This window comes from Electrona antarctica, assembly GCF_951216825.1.
Source record: "Electrona antarctica genome assembly, chromosome: 11".
Taxonomy (NCBI): Eukaryota; Metazoa; Chordata; class Actinopteri; order Myctophiformes; family Myctophidae; genus Electrona; species Electrona antarctica.
This window is the reverse complement of record NC_136792.1, coordinates 32,391,919-32,418,730: the sequence shown is the minus strand read 5'-3', so window position 1 is coordinate 32,418,730 and position 26,812 is coordinate 32,391,919. Positions and strand designations below refer to the sequence as shown.

The window sequence follows — 26,812 nt, the reverse complement described above, 5'->3', positions numbered from 1 at the left end:
TTGTTTGAGAGACAGCTGGCCGTAACCCTGAGCCCCAACTGTAACCATGGGAACCAGGATGGAGGTGGGACAGCTTGAGAGCAGGCTGAACGTGGAGGACTATGAGAACCTGCAGAATATATTCTTGGTGAGACCCTGTGTGTGTGTGTGTGTGTGTGTGTGTGTGTGTGTGTGTGTGTGTGTGTGTGTGTGTGTGTGTGTGTGTGTGTGTGTGTGTGTGTGTGTGTGTGAGAGAGATCGGCTATTTTTTAAGCATTTGGAAAAATCTTGAGACATTTTGAACTAACTATACAGTATACAGACCCAAAAGATAAATTTGGTGTCTGCCCATGAACCAAACTTACAAAAATACATCAATGTAACTTAAGCCCTATATTTTTTTATATTATTTGGAAATTTGTAACACATTTTTAAATAACTATGCTAAATACAATTGGGGGATTTTTGTTGTTGAAAATAGGCGAATAAATCGCAAGAAAAGTTAAAACAGACTATTTACTGATCAATAACAGCGGGTCCGCAACCCAAAAATGGATCACAACCCGAACTTTTATGAAACTCTGGCCTGATATGTTTTCTCAAACGTTTTATTTGTTCATATTTATTTTCTGGACCAGGATGCAAAGGGCGTGCCCGGTTCCCTGTCCCAAGAGGAGTTCACAGAACGTGCGTGCTCATCGGTGGGACGCGGCTCCGCCCAAGAATACGGCCTCCTGTTCGACAGCGTGGTCCTCCTTACCCAGGAGCGCCGTGGCCTCCCATTGGACGGCGGAGGTGCGAAGGGGGAGGGGCGCGTGGATTGGGAGGGTTTGAGCTCCTTTCTGCTGCTGGAGCTCTCTGACAAGGCGGAACACGCCAGAGCCAATAGCGTTCCTCGCTGGAAGCCGCCGCGAACCGTGACCTCCCCGCACCGCGACCCTGTTCAACAGGTAACGCTCCACTGACCCCGCCCTCCGGAGATTTCCTTTGGGGTGGAAATGTTTCATTTCATTTCATCAGATCTGCTGTCAGGAAGAAACCACCTATTTAAACATTTCAGGAAATGAAGAAAACCTTATATTTTGAAAACAATTAAGCAATACTGCCTCATCAAAGTTGGTGTTGTGACTTTATATAGTGTCAATTACTTACATGAGAGGAGGAGAGGTGGTGTAGCTGTTTTAGCAGACAGTTTGACGGTCCAATGGAGTGAAGAGGTTTTGTTATTTTTAACACTTTCCATTGGTTTTACCAACACAGAGACATATCCTCCAGACAGCAACGATGGTATTTGATGGTAATTAAAACCCAGTTGTGTCTTCTTGTCCTGCGGCCGGCTCAGGTGTTGTACCTGCACCATTCAGGGCGTTACCTGTCCGTGAGTAAAGGGGCAACCCTGGTGCTGTGGGCTGGAGAGGACCTCTCCCCTCTCCAAACACATCGACTGCACAATGACTCTGTCAGAGCCAAAGACCTGTGGGTGACAGACATGGTGCTGCTGCACAATGTACACAAGGTAAAAGCCCTTTAAATGGTCATATTAAGTGATCTCATCTGTATGTGTGTGCACTAGTGTATAGGCCTATAACAAAAATAATCCATAATAAATTCATACAATAATAAATAATCCAATCGAACCCGTTTTTGGGTATACCATTATAGACAAATAAAAAGGCAACTACAACAATAATAGCAATGATATCCATACTATAGTCCAGATTCAGTCTGGTCTGAGATTTGCAGTGCTGGTCTGGTTTTTCATTACTAGTAGCCTAGGTGTTGTTTGTTTCACCACCAACTGACAAAGGGGACTTTTTGGGCATCTGTTCTTGAGTTTGCAATGCTTTTAACACCTCTCTCTCTTTCTCTCTCATCCCTTTGTTGCATGCAATCTGTCATTTTCTTTCTTCCCCGGTTTACTGCTCTGGCATTTCCCAGTGCTCTCAGATGCGTGCACACACGCACACACGCACACACACATGATCTGGCCCATAGTTTTATTTTGCAATGTTCTTTTTTGTTTGATCTCTGGATGTGTTTGCTTCTTTTGTTCTCTGTAAGAGTCTTTGTGGCAATCCTATTTTGTTAATTGACCTGATTCGACTGTCATACTCTCTCTCTCTCTCTCTCTCTCTCTCTCTCTCTCTCTCTCTCTCTCTCTCTCTCTCAGCTTGCAGTGTCATTCACCAGTAGAGAGGTGTGTTTCTACGACCTCCTTTCTAAACAGGAGTTTGGCTGTCAGTACAAGCTTCAGGTAAAACTGACATAACAATCTGACTGACACGTCTTGATCACTGTATGACTCCATAGAGAATGTGTAGCCTATACCATTTTGCGTACGTTTGGACAAAATCTGTAACAGAAAATAGAAAATGAGGAAATCTTGTATATGGGAAGTTGTCTCATGCATGATCCAAGCAATCCAGGGGAATTGTTTTGGGGATTTTATAAGCTACAGATATAGTGCCACCATGAGGCCAATTAGAAAAGGTGGAGGTTCTTCATGTTGGCCCAGTGGAGCCGTGCTTAGATTAGCTGCTCACAGTCAGACGACCATTCAGAGATAAATATGTTAACTTCATGATCCATCAGATTTATCACTACATAGAGAGTGAAAATGTTCATCCCTCTAGAGGTAGAAAATAGGAGAATAGGTTTAAAATGATGTAAAGTGTGTGTGAGTTAATTTATCTCCATTATGGAGCAGGAGAAGACTGATCTCACTCATTTAGATAATGACTGTCAAGAGGATTTCAGGGTCATCGGAATGTTATTGTTTTTTTAAGTTCTTGTGCAGTCTTGGCCCAGTGCTCCTCGAGTATTAGCTTAGAGTATTAGACACTATTGTTCTGTTGCACTTTACTGCAAGCTGCTCTGAAAAGACTAGATGCCTTAAATGTAATATATTTTCTATACTAGGCCTTTATAGTAGAGCCTTGGAAATACTACTTTTATTTTCTCTCTCTCTCTCTCTCTCTCTCTCTCTCTCTCTCTCTCTCTCTCTCTCTCTCTCTCTCTCTGCCTCTTCTACAGGGTCTGAAGTTTGCCCCCTTATGTTTGGATTACTGGGCAGATCCCTCTCAACCAGACAAGGCCATCCTCACCATGGGGGACACTGGGGGACAGGTGAGATGGATGGACGGACGGACGGACGGACGGACGGACTGACGGACGGACGGACGGGCTAACAACGCTTTGTGGGACCTTGTAGACCTGCTATTTTCACCACTTTTGTGCAACACTCTCACATGATGACCAATGGAGATACAGGGTTTCTGCAACAATATCGATAAGCATCACTGATGATTATTATTATCATAAATCTCATTGTTTTAATACTTTTCATGAGAGTCCCAAATTATATCCCCACAATAATATCCATCATATCACAATAACGTATTTGATTTTGTCAATATTGCCAATATTAGGCCAAATAAAATACTGTGTGTGCATGTGTGTGTTTTGGTTCTTCCAGGTCAACGCTGTCTGTTTCAAATCAGCCCAGATCTCGCTGTTTGAAAGGCCCCGCCCGGGTGCAGAGTCTGAATCCACTGACATCATCAGGTGGGAGGAGCTAACACAAGGAAAACACCGCTGCTGTTATACGCTCACACACCGTGTACACGCTCCGGCCTGGGTACGACGAGGTGGGGCACGCACACACGCACGCACGCACGCACGCACGCACGCACGCACGCACGCACGCACGCACGCACGCACGCACACACACACACACACCCTGATAGCTCGACTGTGACAACCACAGCATTCATTTATTCACTGTCGCCATGGCAATAGCTTATGCAACACGCCAGAAATGCTAGAAACGTGCATCAGTAACTAACTGGGTTTCCATTAAACTATGAGGCACATTTTCAGAAAGTCGGAAAATACTAAATGCGAATTTATGCACGTTTCCATCCACTAATATTATGTGATTACTGATTATCAGGTAGAATGCTCATGCAATAAGTAGTGGGTGACACTAATTTCCCAAGCTGGTGAGATGCATATTATTATGTGTCTGGTGGTTGTTTTTTCGCTGTTCAGACGTGATGAAAACAAACTGATTCCAATCTGGATAGGCAAGCACATCAGACATGGGCTGCCTGTCTGAATAACAGTGGCTTAGCCTCTGGAAAGCAACACGGAGCAGTAGCCAGTCAACATCATCTGGGGAGAAAGCTTCTCCTGAGGACGCCCGGCCTTGTGTTATTATGAGTGCACTTTGGTCGCTAAGGCCCGAAGGGTGACGACAACAAAGGGTGGAAAACAAAGGCAGAAAACCAGAGAAATGGGAACAATGGGGAGGAGACAAACAGTGCAACATTAAAAGGACTGGCTAATTGAAAATGTACAGGCTCTGGCAGAGGCAAAGGGGGGGTGATAAGTGTATATTGCTGTATGTGCGCTGCTGAGAGGAGTGTGTGTGTGTGTGGTGTGTGTGTGTGTGTGTGTGTGTGTGTGTGTGTGTGTGTGTGTGTGTGTGTGTGTGTGTGTGTGTGTGTGTGTGTGTGTGTGTGTGTGTGTGTGTGTGTGTGTGTGTGTGTGTGTTTGTTCTTTTGAAGTTGTCTATACCCTACAGTATGAGGGGGCTGTTTACCATTAGACATGGCTGCTCAGACCCACCAAACCTCGAGGCTCTCAGGCCACCAGAGAGAGAGAGAGGCAGGGAGGGATGGAAGACAGACGAAAATAGAGAGGAAATTAGGAGGAAATTGGGATTGACACAGGCTGTGTGTGTGTGTGTGTGTGTGTGTGTGTGTGTGTGTGTGTGTGTGTGTGTGTGTGTGTGTGTGTGTGTGTGTGTGTGTGTGTGTGTGTGTGAGAGAGTGAGATAGAGATAGAGAGCAGAGTATAAAATATAAACAGTATAATATGTTGCTTTTTACTCGACAAAATGTGTGACATTATACATATACACATTGACCTAGAAGGAAGTTTCAACACTGCCATTCCACTTTTAATTACATTTTAACAGCAATGGTGATAATGGAATGCCCTGCAAGCATGTGCGTGCGTGCAGTGCAGATCTGCAATAGAGACTAAATACATGCATGATCTTTCTCTTCAGTGGACCAAGAGGAGATGCAGTAAATGTGATGAAGCAATAATTAATTGTCCCTATTTGCCGGCTCTTTGATCTCGGAATGTTCCAGGTCTGTCGAACGTAGATGTAGGAGCCTAGGAGGCGCACTGTTACCTATTGTACATTAGTGACATTCCATAAAACTCGAGCCCTACCCACACACTCGTAGTGAGTCTTCGTGGACAAGAACATGAGCCTATAATTACGTAAAAAGGGGAATGTTAGAAAGCATCCCATGCATTCTTTTTGTTACGCTTAATTGGTGACATGCTGAGCACTTAACATTGCTTGATTGGTTTAGTATTCAGTGCATTGGGCACAAATCTCCAAGACTGATTGTCTTTCTGAATCCAATTTAGTAAAATTGTGGCATCCAAAGGTGGTCTCATGCAAGGTAATAAGAAATATCTGAGAACTCTTGACTGGGTCAAATAAAACGCAGTTTCTATTAACATTCTCATTTCATTGAAGTGAAAGTGGATTGGATCACTCGAGCCCTGCTATGCAGATGTCACTCGTCACTGTCGATAGCCCACTTCTTACACTACTCAATTGCCTAATCTGAATTCGTACTGAACTACTGCCGCAATGTTGTTCTACCCTTGAGACGAATTGCTTGTGTAGTTCACGTTTGAGCTGTCAGCAAATGATTGAGTGTTGTTCCCCTTTCAGAAGATGACAGTAATGATCAGCAAGCAACCGAGAGCGAAACAATAGCTTTGTGTTACGATCGCCTCGTCACTTCCACTTCACATTATGTGAGAACACAGCGCTCTAGGGAGGAATCTGGTGATGGCTAACTCCCTGCACTTTATGAGGTTGCACAAGTTTTGTGTGGGTGTGTTTGAAGGTCATGTCATGAAATGGTGTTATCCAATCCGTCTTTTTTTTATGACTTATGCCTTCATTTGATAGGACAGTAGACTGACAGGAAAGGTTGAGAGAGATGGGGAGTGACACGCAGCAAAGGTCGTCGGGATCGGGATTCGAACCCGCGGCACGCTGTCAGGATCAGCAGCCTAGGTGCCCGGACGTCTACGCCAGTCCAATCCGTCTTCACAAAGCCAGGACATGTTTTTTTGACACAGCCGCTTTCCCTGTTTCCCGCTTCCTTCTTATTCAATGCAGTGCGTTACCTCAGCTTTCTGGAGGCCTTCGTGTCGTGCAGCGCCAGTCCACAGAACAGCATGGTGATTGGCTGGAGGGGAGGAGAGGGTGGGGCCCTCCGAGTCACCTGCTTCCGCACACAGCAGGGGGTCAGGGACTTGGACTACCACCCAGAACTCAACTTGATAGGTGAACCTAAACACACAAGCAATATGAAGAGATTCATTCCAAAATGTCCATTTTAGGAACACACACTGGCACACATACACACACACACGTTCATGCATTCCATTTAAGACAACAAAAAACGAATTGCGTGTGACTCAAAGTGAATGGATCTGCAGTGCTGCACACATAAACATGAACACAGAATCCTTTGTGCATGCACACTTTCATTCACAGGCATGCAAATGCATCATACCTTCTCAATAAACACACATACAGTAGGCTACATGTGTACAGCAATGGACTGTAAATCATTATGGAAAAACACTATAGTATGCTGAATAGGTTAGACTGGCAGCCCATATCCAGCCCAAATCTGATTTCCTATCCAGACTGGAGTCTGATTGGTTTCATGCAGTCTGACTCTGAACACGGCTAGGGAATGTGTTTGAAATTGTGAGGGAAATTGAGATTGATTTGCAATGTTTTCTTGTTGTTCAGAGTCAGACTGCATTAGAACAATGAGACTCCAATTTGATAGGCCACAAATCAGATGTTCCTGAAAATCGTATTAGAGATCCTATTCAGAGATCCTACTGTAAGCCCTTCTAATTGGTTGCAGCCACAGCGGGAGTGGACCACCGGGTGTTGCTATGGAAGCCTTATGTAAGCTCGGAACCGGCGGGTGTGCTCAGTGGACACGTGGGCTCTGTCACCGCTGTACGCTTCATACACGCCAAGAAACAACTGCTCAGCTACTCCAAAGACAAGGTATAGGACTGTGTGTGTCTGGGATTGTGAGGTGTGAGACTGCACACATTGGAACTTACAAAGTGAGACTTTTGCGCGAGTGAGACTTGGTGAGAATGTGTGACTGAAACACAATGGAGATGGGGTGCGTGCGTGCGTGCGTGCGTGCGTGCGTGCGTGCGTGCGTGAAAGTTACACTCACACTGGGTGAATATATTTAAAATGTCCCATACTGTGTCTACAACAGTGGTTCTCAACATGTTCTGGCTCAAGGCCCACTTTGAAATATTGAAAGCATTCACAGCCCACCCATCACTTAACAATACAATTGGGTTGCAGATTAAACCTTTTCACAGATGTCATAGACTTGTTTGACAGCAATATATTCAGTGTTGTATAAATTGTATTTTGTTTTTCACATTATCTTTTCTAATATGTTGGATTCATGTTAATTCTGTATTTTCAGATTAACCACATAAAGTATAGTTAAGGTCTCTAAACCCTTTATACGTTGTAAACTTGATTTTTGGCTCTATGTGGTCTGCTTGATCGGCCATTTGTTTTTCCCATAGAACTTTACAAAAATATTGAAATATAAATTATTTTAAGCCTAGAATAAAGCCATCCAGGATCCTGGTGAATCATGACCATGCAACCTTTGATTCTGTTAAGAATTTAAATAAAAAAATGCTAAACAAAGGGTATTTATTAATGTAGTATATCATATAATTAAATATTCAATATAATTTTTTCTACAGAATCAAGGTTTTATGATCATGATTCACCAGGATCCTGGATGGGTGGATTCTAGGTTTAAAATATTTTTTGTAAAGCTCTATGGGAAAAAACGAATGGACGATTTTTCTGTGTAACCAGAAAACCACGCCCACTGCTATTATACATACTGTACAGTAAGTACTGTAGCAAATAGCAAAGATGGTCTATTTATGAAGATGGGCGAACTTCATTGGAGCCACTAGAGGCAAAATGGTACACAAAGCCTACAAATGGTCTCCTAAATATAGTAGGCGTGGTTTGCTTCTCCCCATTATAATATTCACATATTGTCATCTTAAATATGGGGCCAGTGCCCCCTATGTATTGTCCATCAAATTGCAGATGGACAGAGACAGGCTTCCGGACTCATCTCAAATCTCGCAAGAGTTTGTTGCTGGGATAAAGAAATGTCATTAACAAAAAGATTTTCTCCTGATTTGTCTCGCTAAAAGAAGCCATTTTAGTATGAATATCTTGTAAATATTGTGTGCCTTGTGATGATTGGGTCCAGTATTTAGTTCAGTGACCATGGAGTTAAGGAATGGTTCAGAAGCTGTGTTCACGTTCATTCTCCCATTGGAAATGAATAGACTCCAACATTCTTCCCGTCTCCTAATAATGTTACCTCCCACCTCACGCAGATACGGGAAGTAAAGCAAAGTTGGCCTCTCTTGCTATTGGCCTCTTGGATCGTAGTATATGTACCTAGCATAATGTGCTGTCCGTGGTTCTGAAGTCTGTAGCCATTTTGCAGGCTGCTGCGTGATGTGCTGTCCATGGTGCTGATGTCTCTCTCTGGAGGAGTCCTATGTGTCTATCTATGGTATTTCTACATGTTTCCCTATAAAGCGTCGCAGTCCCGCCCCCGACGAGCGGCCCGGAAGATAATTTCCCATTATTTCTTCCCATAGACGTTTCAAAAAGTAAAGTAAAGTATATTAAAGTAGCCTGGGCCATGGCTCAGTGGTCCAGGCACCTTGGCTGGTAATCCAGTCTGGCAGTGTGCCGCGGGTTCGACTCCCGATCCCGACGGCCTTTACTGCATGTCTTCCCCCCCATCTCTCTCCCCATTTCCTGTCAGCCTACTGTCTGTCCCTCCATAAAATATATAAAATAAAGGCGAAAGCCACAAAAGAAAACATTAAAAAAAAAAAAAGTATATTAAAGTAAGACCTTTAAGCCTCGGACAAACTAAAGCCAACTCGACTGCTGTCAAATTTTGGGCCGAACAAATAATTAGAAAGAAGAAAAATTATAATTATTTGTTCGGCCCATTTTTTTTTGTTTATTGTCATGATTTGTCAGCAGCTGAGTTGGCTTTTTCCGAGGCTTAAAGGTCTTTAAATAAATACTTTCTGAAACATCTATGGGAAAATGAATCTTCCGGGCCGCTCATCGTTCTGAATGGGGGCGGGACTGTAACGCTCTATAGTGGCTCAGGGGATGGAGAAAGAGCTCGCCTGGGAATAATCGGGAGGTTCCCGGTTCAATCTCAGCTCCTCCAAGCATCCTCAAGTCAAATTGTCTTTGAGTAAGACACTGAACTCCCCCTATATAACGGCTCACTGGGTGCTGGTGTTTATCCATGTCTATTTATTTGTAACTCTCCATTTATAACTCTGCCATGTAACTGAGTACGGGTCCATTTGGTGACATTTGTACATTCTCAGGGTTAAATGAACCCTGGGGAATATTGTTTATTGTTTTTGAATGGATCCCCATTAGCTGACACCAGGGCGACAGCTAATCTTCCTGGGGTCCAAGATGCATACAAACAATCATAAATACATAATTACAATACATAATAATACGTGTGTTGTGTGTAACACACACACACACACACGCGCACGCACACCACACAAACCCAAATCCAAACGAAACGTCCATGCTGGCATCATCTCCTTCCTTCCTTCCTTCCCTGCCTATACACTCCAGGTGTTGTGTGTGTGGGACGTATCGAGCGAGCTGTGCGTGCACCGGCTGACCGGCGTCTTCCCAGCGGCCCAGGAGGAGACGACACGCACCCTGCTGTACTTCCACGAAGAGCGGCAGCGCCTCCTGCTCTCCTTCAACAGCCTGCTGCTCCTGCTGGAGGAGGAGGCCCGCAAGGAGGATAGCAGAACCACCAGCCATGAGCACCCCGTCACCTGTGTGCTCTACAACAGTCTGTTCAGACAGGTGTGTCACGGTCACCGTGCCATCTGACTGGGTCTCGCTGCATTGGGGGTTCTGGCTGCATGCAGAGGGATTCTGTGTTGCAGAATATATACATGTACAGTACTAGAATTTCGCCGCCCTTCGGGCGGCTCATCCTAGTTCCGTTGCAGCGCAATGGGAAGAAGGAAATTGCGAGATTTGACAGACTCCACTTCATGTTTCAGCTGTGTTTTTAAACCCAGTATTGTGCCCTTCACATGTATTAACGGATGGGTATTATTATTATTTGTTGTATTTTATTTTCACATCAAAGCAAATTAAATTAAATTAAAATAAGCACACATGAAACTGCTTTTTACTGTTTTTGTTTACTTACAATAAGTTACTGTTTTTGGAAACCAAAAGATGTTGAGAATGGAGCAGAACATACTGTAGTATATTTTTGTGGGGACCTTGACTGCATTATAGTAGGCCTACAATCTTTTGGATTGCAGTGACCCCACATTGTTTCTTCGGGAACAATATTTGTAGTTACAATGAGGGCTACATGAGCCGAAGGGAGAGAAACACGTCGCCTCTCTCCAGTCCGTGCGTATGCTGCTGCTGGTGGCTGAATAACAACGGATCGCATCGCTGACTGACATAAACGCACAGTTACAATTCAGAGGCACTTCAATAAGAAAACTCAACTAATAACGCTTGTGTGTGTTAATCTGCCCGATGCTGACGTTAGTATATAATGTTGAGATTGTTTTCCTCTTGTACATGCGTTTGTGGGCACAGTGGCAGGGGGTGAAAAGCCGATTTGTCCCATGGTGTGCACTGCGCAACTGTGCAGTGTAAAACATGCTGAAATCAAACCACACACACACACACACACACACACACAGTCACTCAGTCACAAATCCTCCACAGTGTGATTACGTGTCTGCAGTGACACTGATGCGAGGTTACAATGAGTCCGTGGTGGGGTGAGACTGGGAAAGGAATAATGCGCGGAAGAGCTTGGCATCCGACTGCGCGCGTTGTGTCGATGAGATGGGCGCGTTGGGAAATACCGCACCGAAGCACACTCGCCTATTAGTTTGCATTGCATTTGCACAGTGCGCTCAGTGCGATATTTCCGAACGTGGCCGTTGTGTGTGTGTGGGTGTGTGTGTGTGGCTGGCTGGCCTGTGTTTTGCTGCGTGGGGATGGCCATGTGAGGGGGCTAGCCAATAAGGGCCCGGTGTTGCATGTGGAGAATTGTGTAGGTTAGTGTGTGTGGTGTAGCCGAACGGGGTGGTGAGAACATGAGGGGGATGTAGCACAGCAATCGGTGACCCCTACATTAAGCTGTGTTGCTCCCAGCATGCAGTGCAAATGCGTGTTGTAGCAACCGTAGCCGAATGGGAAAACAGGATGCAGTGTTGCCAGGTCCGCGAATTGTAAGAGAGTTGTAAGTAGCGTGTTGAATGGCATTTTTTCTGGGCTTGTTTTCATAGACCTGGCAACAAATTAGGCGGGGGTGTCGGTGCTTGTGGCGTGTTTGTGTTTATTATTGATAGTGATATTGTTTGTGAGTCTGGACGGGAGGCGGCTTTAGTGGCAGTGCAATGACAATTTTTACGCGGTTGATGTTGAGTGTGGGCGTGCTGCGCGACATGAGGAGATAGCGGAGGGTCGACGCGGAGGGTAAGTCTGTGACGTGTTAGTGTGTTTAGTGGGTTGTTGCAGTGTGTGTTGCAGTGTGTCAGTGACGTAGTAGCTGGTGCCTTTTGTTCCTGTGCGTGCGCACAGCTTTTTGGGCACACCTTTTCAATTGTATAATAGATATAGCAACATACATTTTATTATTTTTTTTATTTTTTTATAAGATTTTCAGGATTTAGAAGGCGTTTTTAGAATTGGCCATAGTTAAAAATGGTTTAAACTATGCTATATTATATTTCATTTTTAGCCAGTTATTCCACCCCTCAATTTCTCCCACATTAGACAAATTGCACCCATGTGTGTATATGTTACAGCACCTTACAGACTTCACTCAAGTATAGCTCTTTTGTTTCCCCAGGTCATTTTCAGTCGGACATATCAACTTTGGTCAATCCAAATTGTACCTGTTTTAATTGTTGTTCATAAATGATGTGATGGAATTCTCTTTTATTCATTTACTTTTTCTTTCTCGGCACCCTCAGTGTGTTCTACCGTGGAGGAAAAGCACTTCTGCACCACCCAAGCACCTGAGCGTTAGGTTGCATATCAATGTCACAATATAAACTTCAACACGAGGAGCCTGTTATTCAAGTGACACACTACTTTGTTTTGAACACCAAATACAAACACTTGGCATGCACATTGTACCTGCCTGTGTTTCCCAGTGACTCCAGAGGGGCCCTTGTTCCAGTGTTGGCACACAGTTACAATGAATTTCTCTCCTCTCCTCTCCTCTCCTCTCCTCTCCTCTCCTCTCCTCTCCTCTCCTCTCCTCTCCTCTCCTCTCCTCTCCTCTCCTCTCCTCTCCTCTCCTCTCCTCTCCTCTCCCTCTCCCTCTCCCTCTCCCTCTCTCTCTCTCTCTCTCTAGGTGGTCAGTAGTGACACTGGCTCCTCAGTGATGTGCTGGCTGGTGGACACTGGCCAAAGGGTCAAGCAGTTCCACCGTTGTCACGGAGATGCTGAGATCTCAAACATGGCGCTGGATGTCACGCAGACACGCTTGTTCACCGCGGGGACGGATGGTGAGGTCAAAGTAGGTCCACACACACACACACACACACACACACACACACACACACACACACACACACACACACACACACACACACACACACACACACACAGGTGGGAGTGGATGCAGTCTTTGCGATATGGAATAATGATGTTCATCATTGAATATCATGATGTTTTAGAAGCTAAATTGGTTAACTTTGATGCTCGAATGTCTACAAGCGAGCTTGTACTAGATCGGCTATTTTCGAAAACAAATTTTGAAAGTGTAAATTAAGTGATTACAACAAGGAATCGACTACTCTTATTATATGCCATGCATATATCATAATATTATAATTTACAAAGTCCTAGACAATATCTAATCTAACATCACATTTACGACCCCAAACACGTTTTCATGCGTGTACATGCGTGCGTGCATGCGTGCGTGCGTGCGTGCGTGCGTGCGTGCGTGTTGGATCTGCATGACAAGCTGTCCACCTGTGTGTCTCTCTGGCGCACCTAAGCCGGATGAGCTTTGTCACACCACATGTTGCATTTGGAAAGAGTGAAGCATTGCAACAAGTTTTTGGGTGTTGTTTATCCCACAAATACACACGCACGCACGCACGCACGCACGCACGCACGCACGCACGCACGCACGCACGCACGCACGCACGCACGCACGCACGCACGCACGCACGCACGCACGCACGCACGCACGCACGCACGCACGCACGCACGCACGCACGCACGCACGCACGCACGCACGCACCCACACACACACACACACACACACACACACACACACACACACACACACACACACACACACACACACACACACTGGCCCCTTTTCCACTGGTTGGGAACCAGTTCAGTTCTTTTTGGTTCTTTGGAACCAGAGCTCCAAAATTGGAACGTTAATTATGAATTAAGTGTGCAAAACCATACCTATAGTAAATTATTATATCATCATGAAACTTCCCCAGTTGATTACTTACACAAAGACAATGATTTATTGTTTTACAAATCTTGAAATTTTAAATATGCAAATTAGGCATTATATAGGAAAATATGCAAAAATAATTAGATATGAAAAAGCTACTACTGTGGAAAGGTTATCATATATTAATTTACTTATATTGATCCTATAAACAATTTAATATAGGTATGGTTTTACCCACATAATTAACGTGGAGGTCTGGCTCATGAACTAAGCTCTGAACTGTGTGTGTGTGTGTGTGTGTGTGTGTGTGTGTGTGTGTGTGTGTGTGTGTGTGTGTGTGTGTGTGTGTGTGTGTGTGTGTGTGTGTGTGTGTGTGTGTGTGTGTGTGTGTGTGTGTGTGTGTGTGTGTGTGTGTGTGTGTGTGTGTGTGTGTGTGTGTGTGTGTGTGTGTGTGTGTGTAAATAGGGTCCAGGGACTTGCAGAGTTGAACTGTCTGAGTTGGTTTGTCTTCCTGCCCTATTGGTTTGGGGGACATTCTGCTGTATATTCGGGGGGAGAGGGAAAATAATTAGTTTTTCATTCTTTCTCTCCAGAGAAAGACACACTGGCAGTCTGGCGCCCCACCAGCTCTTCACTGCCTGATTCAGTTTCAGTAGGATGTGCCTCTGTCTGGTGCAAGGCGTATATATAATTCAGTTTCACCCAGAGTACTATAGTAGTATAGTATGCCCTCGTGAGTCGTGTCTACACACTTCCAGGCTAGTCCTCAAACAGTACATTGTGGAATGAGCTCAGGTGCACCTTGAGACTCTCTCAATTGTAAAGGAGATGAATGTCAGGCAAAGCTGTTATGTAACCTCCATTAAAATCCATCTTGTACAGGCCTGCACTAGTCTATCCATAAACTCACCGTCGGTCTGTCGGACTCTGTCCTTCGCATATCTTCAGAAGCGTTTATCCTGACTCACTTCTCATGTGATCGCTGGAGGCCCGAGGGACTTCAGGTTTGAGCGTGAATTCAACCCGATTATAATGGTTCTCCAGAACGCTGCAAGCAGCAGGTACCACAGTTCTCAACGATGCTTTAAGCAGTACTTCAGGGCTGAAGTAGTCGGGCCCACACCGATATTGTAATTTAACTAGTAATTTATATGGCAGTTGCTTTTACACTACACATCATGCATTTATACACTGAATCTATATCAAATAATAAATCATCAAGTGCTTTTCAACGCCACCAAAGTTAATACATACAATTTATATAGCGCTTTTCAAGGTACCCAAAGTTGCTTTACAGAACAAAATTACTAACAGTTTTATTAGAAAAATTAACTAGATAAAAAAGTTAAAAAAGGTTAAAAGCTAGACACTAAGTGGGGGGTGGGGAATTATGTAGGGAAAGCAAGTCTGAATAGGTGGGTTTTGAGTGTGTTTTTTAACATTTCGAAGGTGGGGGCAGCTCTGATATGAGCTGGGAGTGAGTTCCCCAGTGAGGGGGCAGCCACTGTGAGGACCCTGTCACCCCAGGTTCGCTTGTTGGACTTGTGGGGATCCAGTTGGTTGGCAGTGCTTGACCTGAGGGAGCGGGTGGGGACATGGCGTTCAATGAGTTCAGAGAGGTATAGCGGGGGGCCTGATTGTTGAGGGGCGAATAGTGTGAATCCGGTTGTCTTTGGTAAATGGTGTATTTACACTCTGGGGGAGCCCGGGTTTGAACTGCAGGAACCGGTTGCCCTCCGGTCACTCTACCCCTGAGCCACTGCATGCCGCCCTCTTTGCTGGGTAAACATACAGTATGAAGTAATTTCATTTTTCAAAAAAAATCTATTCTGTAATGTAGAAATACTTTGCTACAAGTAAAAGTCTGGAATTCAAAATGTAGTTGGGTAAAAGTACAAGAGTAGGCTATTGGTATCAAAATGATACTCTGATGATGACTCTGAGATGTAGTGGAGTAGAAGTAAAAGTGCTGGAAATCAGAAATACCCAAGTAAAGTGCAGATACTGTACCTCAAAATTGTATTTAAGTACAGTAAAATGTACTTTCCACCACCGGTTGTCTAGGTGTGGGACTTCACGGGCCACTGCCATCATAGGCTGAATGCAGGGAGAGGCCGGGAGGTGGACATCAGCCAGCTGCTGCTGCTGAAGAGGAGCATACTGGCCATGGGCTGGGAGAGGTGAGACTGTACTGTACTACATACTGGCCATGGGCTGGGAGAGGTGAGACTACTGTACTGTACTACATACTGGCCATGGGCTGGGAGAGGTGAGACTACTGTACTGTACTGTACTGTACTACATACTGGCCATGGGCTGGGAGAGGTGAGACTACTGTACTGTACTGTACTGTACTGTACTACATACTGGCCATGGGCTGGGAGAGGTGAGACTACTGTACTGTACTGTACTGTACTGTACTACATACTGGCCATGGGCTGGGAGAGGTGAGACTACTGTACTGTACTGTACTGTACTACATACTGGCCATGGGCTGGGAGAGGTGAGACTACTGTACTGTACTGTACTGTACTGTACTACATACTGGCCATGGGCTGGGAGAGGTGAGACTACTGTACTGTACTGTACTGTACTGTACTACATACTGGCCATGGGCTGGGAGAGGTGAGACTACTGTACTGTACTGTACTGTACTACATACTGGCCATGGGCTGGGAGAGGTGAGACTACTGTACTGTACTACATACTGGCCATGGGCTGGGAGAGGTGAGACTACTGTACTGTACTGTACTGTACTACATACTGGCCATGGGCTGGGAGAGGTGAGACTACTGTACTGTACTACATACTGGCCATGGGCTGGGAGAGGTGAGACTACTGTACTGTACTGTACTGTACTACATACTGGCCATGGGCTGGGAGAGGTGAGACTACTGTACTGTACTGTACTGTACTACATACTGGCCATGGGCTGGGAGAGGTGAGACTACTGTACTGTACTGTACTGTACTACATACTGGCCATGGGCTGGGAGAGGTGAGACTACTGTACTGTACTGTACTGTACTGTACTGTACTGTACTGTACTGTACTACATACTGGCCATGGGCTGGGAGAGGTGAGACTACTGTACTGTACTACATACTGGCCATGGGCTGGGAGAGGTGAGACTACTGTACTGTACTGTACTGTACTACATACTGGCCATGGGCTGGGAGAGGTGAGACTACTGTACTGTACTGTACTGTACTGTACTGTACTGTACTGTACTGTACTACATACTGGCCATGGGCTGGGAGAGGTGAGACTACTGTACTGTACTGTACTGTACTGTACTGTACTGTACTGTACTGTACTGTACTGTACTGTACTGTACTGTACTGTACTACATACTGGCCATGGGCTGGGAGAGGTGAGACTACTGTACTGTACTACATACTGGCCATGGGCTGGGAGAGGTGAGACTACTGTACTGTACTGTACTGTACTGTACTGTACTGTACTGTACTGTACTGTACTGTACGGTACTGTACTGTACTGTACTGTACTGTACTGTACTGTACTGTACTGTACTGTACTGTACTACATACTGGCCATGGGCTGGGAGAGGTGAGACTACTGTACTGTACTGTACTGTACTGTACTGTACTGTACTGTACTGTACGGTACTGTACTGTACTGTACTGTACTGTACTGTACTGTACTGTACTGTACTGTACTACATACTGGCCATGGGCTGGGAGAGGTGAGACTACTGTACTGTACTACATACTGGCCATGGGCTGGGAGAGGTGAGACTACTGTACTGTACTGTACTGTACTGTACTGTACTGTACTGTACTACATACTGGCCATGGGCTGGGAGAGGTGAGACTACTGTACTGTACTACATACTGGCCATGGGCTGGGAGAGGTGAGACTACTGTACTGTACTGTACTGTACTGTACTGTACTGTACTGTACGGTACTGTACTGTACTGTACTGTACTGTACTGTACTGTACTGTACTGTACTGTACTGTACTGTACTGTACTGTACTGTACTACATACTGGCCATGGGCTGGGAGAGGTGAGACACTGTACTGTACTACATACTGGCCATGGGCTGGGAGAGGTGAGACTACTGTACTGTACTGTACTGTACTGTACTGTACTGTACTGTACTGTACTGTACTGTACTGTACTGTACTGTACTGTACTGTACGGTACTGTACTGTACTGTACTGTACTGTACTGTACTGTACTACATACTGGCCATGGGCTGGGAGAGGTGAGACACTGTACTGTACTACATACTGGCCATGGGCTGGGAGAGGTGAGACACTGTACTGTACTGTACTGTACTGTACTGTACTGTACTGTACTGTACTGTACTGTACGGTACTGTACTGTACGGTACTGTACTGTACTGTACTGTACTGTACTGTACTACATACTGGCCATGGGCTGGGAGAGGTGAGACACTGTACTGTACTACATACTGGCCATGGGCTGGGAGAGGTGAGACACTGTACTGTACTGTACTGTACTGTACTGTACTGTACTGTACTGTACTGTACTGTACTGTACTGTACTGTACTGTACGGTACTGTACTGTACTGTACTGTACTGTACTGTACTGTACTACATACTGGCCATGGGCTGGGAGAGGTGAGACACATGTACTGTACTGTACTGTACTGTACTGTACTGTACTGTACTGTACTGTACTGTACTGTACTGTACTGTACTGTACTACATACTGGCCATGGGTTTCAAAATAAAATGGCCATATTTTTCATTTCACTACGTCTTTAAACGGCTTCTGCACAGAGATGATCTGCAAGCTCCCAACCTGTCACATCGTCACTTGCTGTGAGCTTATAGATTAGTGGAACATTGTTGAACATGTTCGCCTGTAATGACTCCCCACAATGAGGATGCCAGGTTGTTTTTTAATGTCTCATATGTAGCTGTGGAATATCTTGCAGAACAGAACAGTGGAATGACATTTTTCTATTACCGGTATATTATCTTTACCTCTTAACATCTTCCTCTTCTCTCCGGTTTCATATCCACCTAGAGACCTTTGTTAAAAGTGTCGAATTATGTGGTTGTAACTTAATTTGAAGTTGCATTACCCCCCACTGCATTTCTCCATCATAAGCCATAATCGATCAACAGTTAAAACCATTTTCCATTCTTTTTTAAATATTAAACTTTTAATGGAAGTTTGATCGGGCCAAAACCTTGCCCAAATGTGGAGGCAAATTTGGGGTGTATCTTCGCACAAAGATGGCACCTGTGTTCTTTGCCAGCTGCACTTTAATTTGTAGAGTAGACAGACATCCAGAATGAGCAATTGCATTGTCCGGCAGTGGCAGTGGCGGTCCGTTCCGCGGCCTATGCCGCAACTGCCGAGACATGCGTTGCCGATTCAAAATCACCTGTGTCTTCCCTGTAAGGTTAGGGTTAGGGTTTGGCGTAGGGTGTCAGCGTCGCTGGTTAAAACTCACCTGTAGCTCCTGACATGCACTGTCGGTTAAAAATCAGCCGTGGCTTCTCTGTGAGGTTAGGGTTAAGGGACCCAAGAGTGTGGTGCCGGCTTGTCATGCCTAATCCACCGACTGGAGGCCCTGAGCGTATGCTTGCCAGCAGCGGACCAGCCAACCTGTTGAGTGTCTACGCCCCGACTCTATGCACACCACCAGAGTCCAAAGCCATGCCTACACCTCATCCTGGGCATCATGTTGGCAGGACAAAGTTCCCAACACAGAAGTCCTGGAATGTGCTCACTCTACTGGCACGTTTGCCATGCTGAACCAGCGACTCCTCAGATGGCATAGCAGCCCACGTTGTGCAGGATGGGTCCCAGTCCTCCTGCGCTGTGAGCTGTCAACTTCATGCCTCTGCTTGCGCTTCATGGATGTCTGCAACTCTGCATGGACGCTACATGGAGCAGACACAGACACCACCGTAACCTCTGACGAAATGGAGGGAGTCTCAAATGGCCGCTGTGTTTGGAGCTTGTCTGTCATCGCAAGAACTCGCCACGCTGATGGGGACGCGGCCTGTCACAATTATTGTGATGGGCCTATAGAGCACCAAAGTCTGGCATCATTGCCGCTAGAGGGTCACAGCATTATTATTTTTATATTGGAATCCCCATAGTGTGTTCCAGAAATAAACAAATCCTTTGGATTTGGTCTTGGCAGATCATAAAGTACTGGAAACTGTGTCTAGGAGGGTGGTATGTAATTAGTTTCATTGCTCATACTGTATGCATGATCACTAGATAGTACTGCATTGTCTTTCTGTCTAGCTCTATCCCTAAACTCTCTCTCTCTCTCTCTCTCTCTCTCTCTGCAGGATGTTAACAGTATTCCGGCTACACTCCTTTTCCCAGTTCTATGTTGAGCCGTCCGAGTGGAAAGGGGGAGTTCAGCACCGAGGTGATGTACTTTGTGCTGCATTCCAGCCTCCGCAGACCCTGGTCACAGGTGTGTGTGTGTGTGTGTGTGTGTGTGTGTGTGTGTGTGTGTGTGTGTGTGTGTGTGTGTGTGTGTGTGTGTGTGTGTGTGTGTGTGTGCGTGTGCGTGTGTGTGCAGCATAATATACTGAACTGGACAATTTTGCAGAGCTGAAATAAAAAGGGATGTAGCAGTGGTTCTCAAAGTGGGGTCCGGGGACCCGCAGGGGTCCTTGAGGGGGTCCCCAGCTAAATGAGTTAATAATAGCACCACAATCAGTTGAACCACTTTAAACCTATATGCATAGGATATTTGAAAATAGCTGATCTACAAGCTCGTTACGCGATGTGAACTTGTAGAAGTACTATTTTCCAAAAATATTGAATAATTTAGAAAATTGTGGAATTTGTGGAATACATTTTAACCACATACACACATCTTGTATGGGGTTCCCTGTGGCACAAACTATGTTCATGGGAGTCCACAGGCATACATACGTATAATATTAATTCGCACCAAAGGCTTTGAGAACCACTGACCTAGATGTTAGCTGTTTGTAGGTTAGGGGCCTTACCGTTTGACCGCCAGGGTAATTAATCTATTTATCGCGCATTGCCAATGTTTTTCCCTTTTCAACCCTTATTTTGAAGAGCCAAATATCCATAACCGGATGTTACGATGACGTAATGCTGTGTGTGGTCTCTTGACTGGTTGTTGTTCTCTCGCTTGGTGCAAAAAAAAACCCGACCGCGAATATCACAGTGCCTGCTGTCGGCCGTTTTCATCAGAAACGACATTCATTGTGCATTCATAGAGTGCAAGTGGATGCGCGCGCATCTTCAAAATGGCCGCGTCCACTGTCACACTTTACACTGGGATGCTAACGAGAGACAGCTATCGATGCGATCCGATCAAAACATGGATTAAAGAATATATAAAGCCTAGAAAACGTAGGCTACGCTGTTGGCGGGCTGCCAGACTTCACACCCCGCACGCACGCACGCACGCAAACACACACACACACACACACACACACACACACACACACACACAAGCCCGGAGCACATGCTTTTCTGTGTCACTCTCAAATTGCTCTTCCGTGACTCGAAGTGAGATTTAGAGCTCACGCTGAGGAGAGACACAGAGAGAGAGAGAGAGAGAGAGAGAGAGAGAGATAGAGAGAGAGAGAGAGAGAGAGAGAGAGAGAGAGAGAGAGAGAGAGAGAGAGAGAGATGGAGGGAGGGAGGGAGGGTGGGAGAATGCTGAGCAAAACAGAGGAAGAAACTCCAGTGAAATGAAAGATACCTGCAAGCAGTTGTCTGCTGATTAAAGAGAAGTGTGGAGCTGGTATCAAAGGACTGCTGTGCCATGTAGCTTTATCTCTAATGGGAAGATCGCTCTTTCTCTTGTGTCGTGTATGTGTGTATGCGTGTGTGAGTTTCCATCTGTGCTCTTATAAACAATACAGAGATAAAGTGTTAAATGTTATTGCTTGCGCGCGTGTGTGCGTGCGTGTGTGTGCGTGCGTGTGCGCGTGCGTGCGCGTGCGTGCGCATGCGAGCGGGAAGGGTTCAAAGAGAATGAGAGAGTGATGTACTGAAAGAATTCACCCACCCTCCCCTCCCATGCACCCACAGGCCGTCAGCTGTGAATTTATGACACAGCTGAGCAATTTATGACACCCCGTTATGCTCTGATTGAGCAACATGGACACCACTGAGCATCAACAAAACAACCCACACGGGTTATTAAAATTGGGAGTTCCTGCAGGCTGGAGGTCACAGACATCAATACGCAGTTCAAAAAACTCAACCGGCACACTCACATATACAATACAGGCTATTTGAGGTCATTATTTTGCCTCAAGCTTGTTCCACAACCTTCTGTACAAGTATTCAGACAGTGTGGGCGCCTCTGGCTATAGCCTGTCAATCAATTTAGTTTTATATATGGCTTGGCTCTAGCCTTCTAAAAGATGGTCGATCTCTGTGTGTCTGTGTGTCCAGAACTAATTTCCCAAAGTGCTGGACTGATCCACAGACATAATAGCCAGTAGGGCCACAGAAGTATACATCCACCTTCAAGGCTGAAACCTTGAAGGTTTCCAGGGTCCTTATGTCACAGATAAGTCATACGTATATAGATGACTGACATAAGATCAAATCAAATCAAATCAAATCAAATCAAATCAAACCAAACTTTATTTATAAAGCACATTTAAAAACGACTGTCATCGACCAAAGTGCTGTACAAGTCAAGAAAAAACACATAGCAACAGCAATACAATCAAATGAAAACAATACATCAATGTCAAGTGAAGTGAGTACATATGAATAATAATAGGCTGTGATTAAAATATAATGGGTTGTGATTAAAAGCTAGGTCGAAGAAAATGGGTTTTAAGCAGAGACTTAAAAGTCTCAATGGACTGGGCGGATCTGATGTAGAGAGGAAGGCTGTTCCAGAGCCTAGGGGCAGCCACAGTAAAAGCACGGTCTCCCCTGGTTTTAAGTAGGGCTGTTTTGGGGGTCAATAGTGAGAGGTGTGCTGACCTCAGGGCTCTGATCGGCTTATGGTGTTGAAGAAGTTCTGCCATGTAAGAGGGGGCCAGTCCATTGAGGGATTTAAAAGCAATTATCAACATTTTATATGTAAAAATGTAATATTTTCAGAAATAGCAGATATACTGTACAAGCTTGCAGCATGGCACAAAGTGATGTGCTAAGAGTTTGTAGATCTGCTGTTTTTGAATAGCCAACATGGAGAAAGTGGTTAAAATGGTTATGTGAAATGGTGATTGTGATGCATTAACTACTTTTTGCTGCGGAAATTCTAAACATAAACATTGCATAGTAACCACCTTTTTGGGGTCATTGGGGTATGTCTATGATATCCATGACGTCATATTTGGTAACATTTTATATTAAAGCGTTAAGCTATAACTCCTGACAGCCAATGGTACATTGTCATTTTATCACACCTAAGGGTGTTGTTTGGCAAGCCCTTAGGTGTGATATAATGACAACATAGCGTGGGCAGGAGTGTGTTAATTATAGAATAGAACAGTGTGCTATGCAAGTTAAATTTACACTACCATGCACCACCACACACCCACACACAGCAAGGACTTTATTCAAGGGACATGGAGCAGGCTTAAAGGACCACTTCACCACTTTTCAACCTATCTTCATATAATAGGTCCTCACTAATAATCATGATAAAATGGCACAATTCTTTTCTACTCGGTCTGGTAATCGATGGGGAATCCAAGCTAATAGAAACTGCAGGCGTTCTAGTCCTGAAAAGTTGCAATGCGAAAATGGAAGCCATCGTTCTCACGATAATACAAATCTAAACATTTTTGTTTAAAAAAAAAATCTGCCTAATGATGATGTCACTGGTGGACGGGTTTCTGAATTGCCCACAGCCCTCCTATGAGACACAGACTGAGTAGAACAAATTGTGCCATTTTATCATGATTATTAGTGAGGACCTATTATATGAAGGTGATATCGTTGAAAAGTGGTGAAGTGGTCCTTACCAGTGCAATGAAAACTAAGCTATGATAACTAAAACTATGACTAAATATATTGACAATTTCGAAATATATATATATTGACAAATAAAAACTAGACTAAAATGTTTAGGGAGGGAATAGTGGAGAAGAGATCCAACAGAACTAAGTCAAGTCATTTTGTGATTAATTAGGCGCAGGTGTCACGCTCCGAAGAAAGTATGCAGTATAGAGCGTCGCAGTCCCGTCCCCGACGAGTGGCCCGGAAGAGAATTTCCCATTCATTTTTCCCATAGACGTTTCAGAAAGTATTTATTTAAAGACCTGTAAGCCTCGGACAAAGCAAACTCGGATGGTGACAACTCATGACAATAAACTTTTTTTTTTGGGGCCGAACAAATAATTAGAAAGAAGAAGAAAAAGGCAGGGTACAGCAACATTTTTGTTGCTTTTCTGTCATGATTTGTCACCATCCAAGTTGGCTTTGACCGAGGTCTTTAAATAAATACTTTGACCGAGGTCTTTAAATAAATACTTTGACCGAGGTCTTTAAATAAATACTTTGACCGAGGTCTTTAAATAAATACTTTGACCGAGGTCTTTAAATAAATACTTTGACCGAGGTCTTTAAATAAATACTTTGACCGAGGTCTTTAAATAAATACTTTCTGAAACGTCTATGGGTAAAATTAATGGGAAATTCTCTTCCGGGCCGCTCGCCGTCATGAAAGGGGGCGGGACCGCGACGCTAGTAGGCCTATAAATAAATCAGGCCTTTAATAAATCGATGCCTTTACAGCATGCTAAGATACATTTTCAACTTAAACCAGACTAAAACGTGACTAAAACTAAATGGAATTTTATTTAAAAGACTATATATGCCTAAAACTACTTTTGACCTGCTGTCAAAAGGAACTCTGCTAGTCTGAAGATCACATTTAGTTGTAAAACTCTATGCTCTATGGAGCCTTTTTATGGGGTAAGCTTTAAAAATGCATTAACCAAACACGTCTTGGGGTCAATGGGGTGAAGATTTCTTGTATCCTTTATATGAGACAGACTGACCTGGAGTATTATTACAGTATCTCCCCTATGAGGAGCTGAAGGGAACATTGCAGGCGAGGAGGAGGTGGTGAAGGAGGCGATAAGAGCCGGTGAGTGTTCTCCAGGCCAGATAAGCGGTTCGAGTGGGAGATATCATTCTGACACCACTTTGTGAACTTGTCTAAAGTGTTTCTCTGGTTTCTTTGCTGCCCTATACTCAATTGTCTTTTCACACTCGCGCTTTCTTTTCCCTTCCCTCCCCCACAATCATTCCAGTCTCTCATCGACTGCGAAAGCCATTTTGTGAAACTCTGTGCATACGAGTTCTTAGTGTACGTGTCCATGGGTCCTCTCTCTGATGTCCTTTGCTCCTGTGCCTCGTTCTTTTGCCCCTTCATTTCTCTATTTCTACTACTTCCCTGTACTTTTATCCCTGTTAAACTTTAATTTCTTTTTTTTTATTTCCTTTTCTTTCTCTGCTCCATTTCCATTCACCCCTATCCCCTCTCTCCCTCCCTCCCTTCCTCCCCCGGCCCTCCAAATTATCCTAATACCCAATTTAAATTATGTTTATTAGATCTCACTCAGCGGGAGGGAAGAGAAATCGCTTTGAGTGCTTTCTGTCTTTGAGGCGTGTGTGTGTGTGTGTGTGTGTGTGTGTGTGTGTGTGTGTGTGTGTGTGTGTGTGTGTGTGTGTGTGTGCGCGTGTGTGAGTGTGTGTGTGCGCGTGCATGTGCATGTGTGTGTGAACACGCGCAGGCGGGTGTGTGTGAGCAAGAGGGAGAGAGAGAGCGAGATTGGCAGAATGGGTGACAATTATAAAGTGTGTGTGTGAAAGAGACAGAATTAGTCACAGTCATGGATGTGAGTGTGTCTGTGTGTGTGTGTGTGTGTGTGTGTGTGTGTGAGTGTGTGTGTGTGTGTGTGTGTGTGTGTGTGTGTGTGTGTGTGTGTGTGTGAGTGTGTCTGTGATCAAATGCCCTCATGGTCGCATTCAGAGCCTCTTCACTTGTATTGTGCCACTGGCATATTTTGATCAGTCGCTGAAGCCGCATGATAATGGGGGAAAAAAGAAAAGACTATTCAGAGGAAAACCACGGTGTAATTTATTATTTTATTTTTTCCGCGTGAGCTCATCACATATGACATAGTTTATAGAGGATACAAGCCTACTCAGTGTGTCTGCTCTGTACGCATCCAGAATGATTTACACAAGTCATTTCAAGATAAGCAACCTAGCCAACATTTACGTGTGTACCGAATCCGAGATAAACAGCTATGTGTCTGTACAGGTGCAACAGTTACCCACAGGACAGAGGGCTGCTTATCAAGGGAAACAATACTATGAACTGATTAATAGAGCACAGTCAAGTTTTGAAATGGTCACACCATAGGATAAATGTGGGAAAATGTGTAATTCTGGCATTGTCCGAAATGTTGGCTACACCGTGGAGGTGCTTTGACATATAGTCAACGCTAAAGCAAAGTGCATTGTAGGCCCAAATGTGAAGCAACCTTATTGTTAAAACAAGAATGACTCAGTCACAACTGCCAGGTGCAACAAGCTCTTGTAGCGCCCGTTTTCGTTCGTTTCCAACGTTATTTAGTTTTTTCACTCACTGTGTTTTGTTAGAGCTTTCCTCTAGCTCCAGTTATCTCATAACATTAGCTTCTGTTGCCACTTGCTCTGCGTTGCGGCGTTCAGAGTATGGGTCTTTATACCGCAGTTTTATGGGTAAGTCTCTCATTGGCTTAGAGACAGCCTTAGAGGCAGCCAATCATGAAAAAGTGTTTCTATTTCGGTCGTCTTTACAGTCGTCAGTAGTGGTGCATGCAAATGTCCAGGTGCTTTTCAAGCACACCTGGCAAAAAGGTATGGCTATTTAAAAGCCAGTCATGTGCACCACGAGAGCATCTGTGATTTAATGACACAGTGCATTGTGTCAGCACAGCTTTGTTGTTGTAAACGGGGCATGAGCAGGTAACTGCAATGCTGCTCCGCCTCACATGAGTTCAGTGTCAACACCTGACAATATACAGAATGGTGGCCCGCCATTTCACTGCACTGCACTGTGTTCATTTAAGAATGCGTGTGCATGCATGCGTACTTGTGTATACCTTCTGTGTTTTTCCGTGTGCACATGAGTCAGCCACATGTACGTGCATGCATTTCTCTGCGTGCGTGTG

The 26,812-nt window shown here is 44.7% G+C and overlaps 1 protein-coding gene across 1 annotated transcript in view; it reads left to right on the top strand.

Annotated features, from left to right (window-relative positions):
• The window catches only part of LOC306932112 (cilia- and flagella-associated protein 337-like), a 47,602-nt gene continuing 20,790 nt past the window's right edge, over positions 1-26,812 (top strand). The window contains exons 1-11 of the mRNA XM_079513814.1: positions 1-127; positions 618-929; positions 1,322-1,495; positions 2,150-2,233; positions 3,455-3,626; positions 6,197-6,364; positions 6,963-7,111; positions 9,803-10,045; positions 12,585-12,749; positions 15,723-15,838; positions 19,967-20,097. Coding sequence (XP_079369940.1) covers positions 47-127; positions 618-929; positions 1,322-1,495; positions 2,150-2,233; positions 3,455-3,626; positions 6,197-6,364; positions 6,963-7,111; positions 9,803-10,045; positions 12,585-12,749; positions 15,723-15,838; positions 19,967-20,097 — 1,795 coding nt within the window. The 5' untranslated portion in view covers positions 1-46. The remainder of the gene's footprint in view (positions 128-617; positions 930-1,321; positions 1,496-2,149; positions 2,234-3,454; positions 3,627-6,196; positions 6,365-6,962; positions 7,112-9,802; positions 10,046-12,584; positions 12,750-15,722; positions 15,839-19,966; positions 20,098-26,812) is intronic.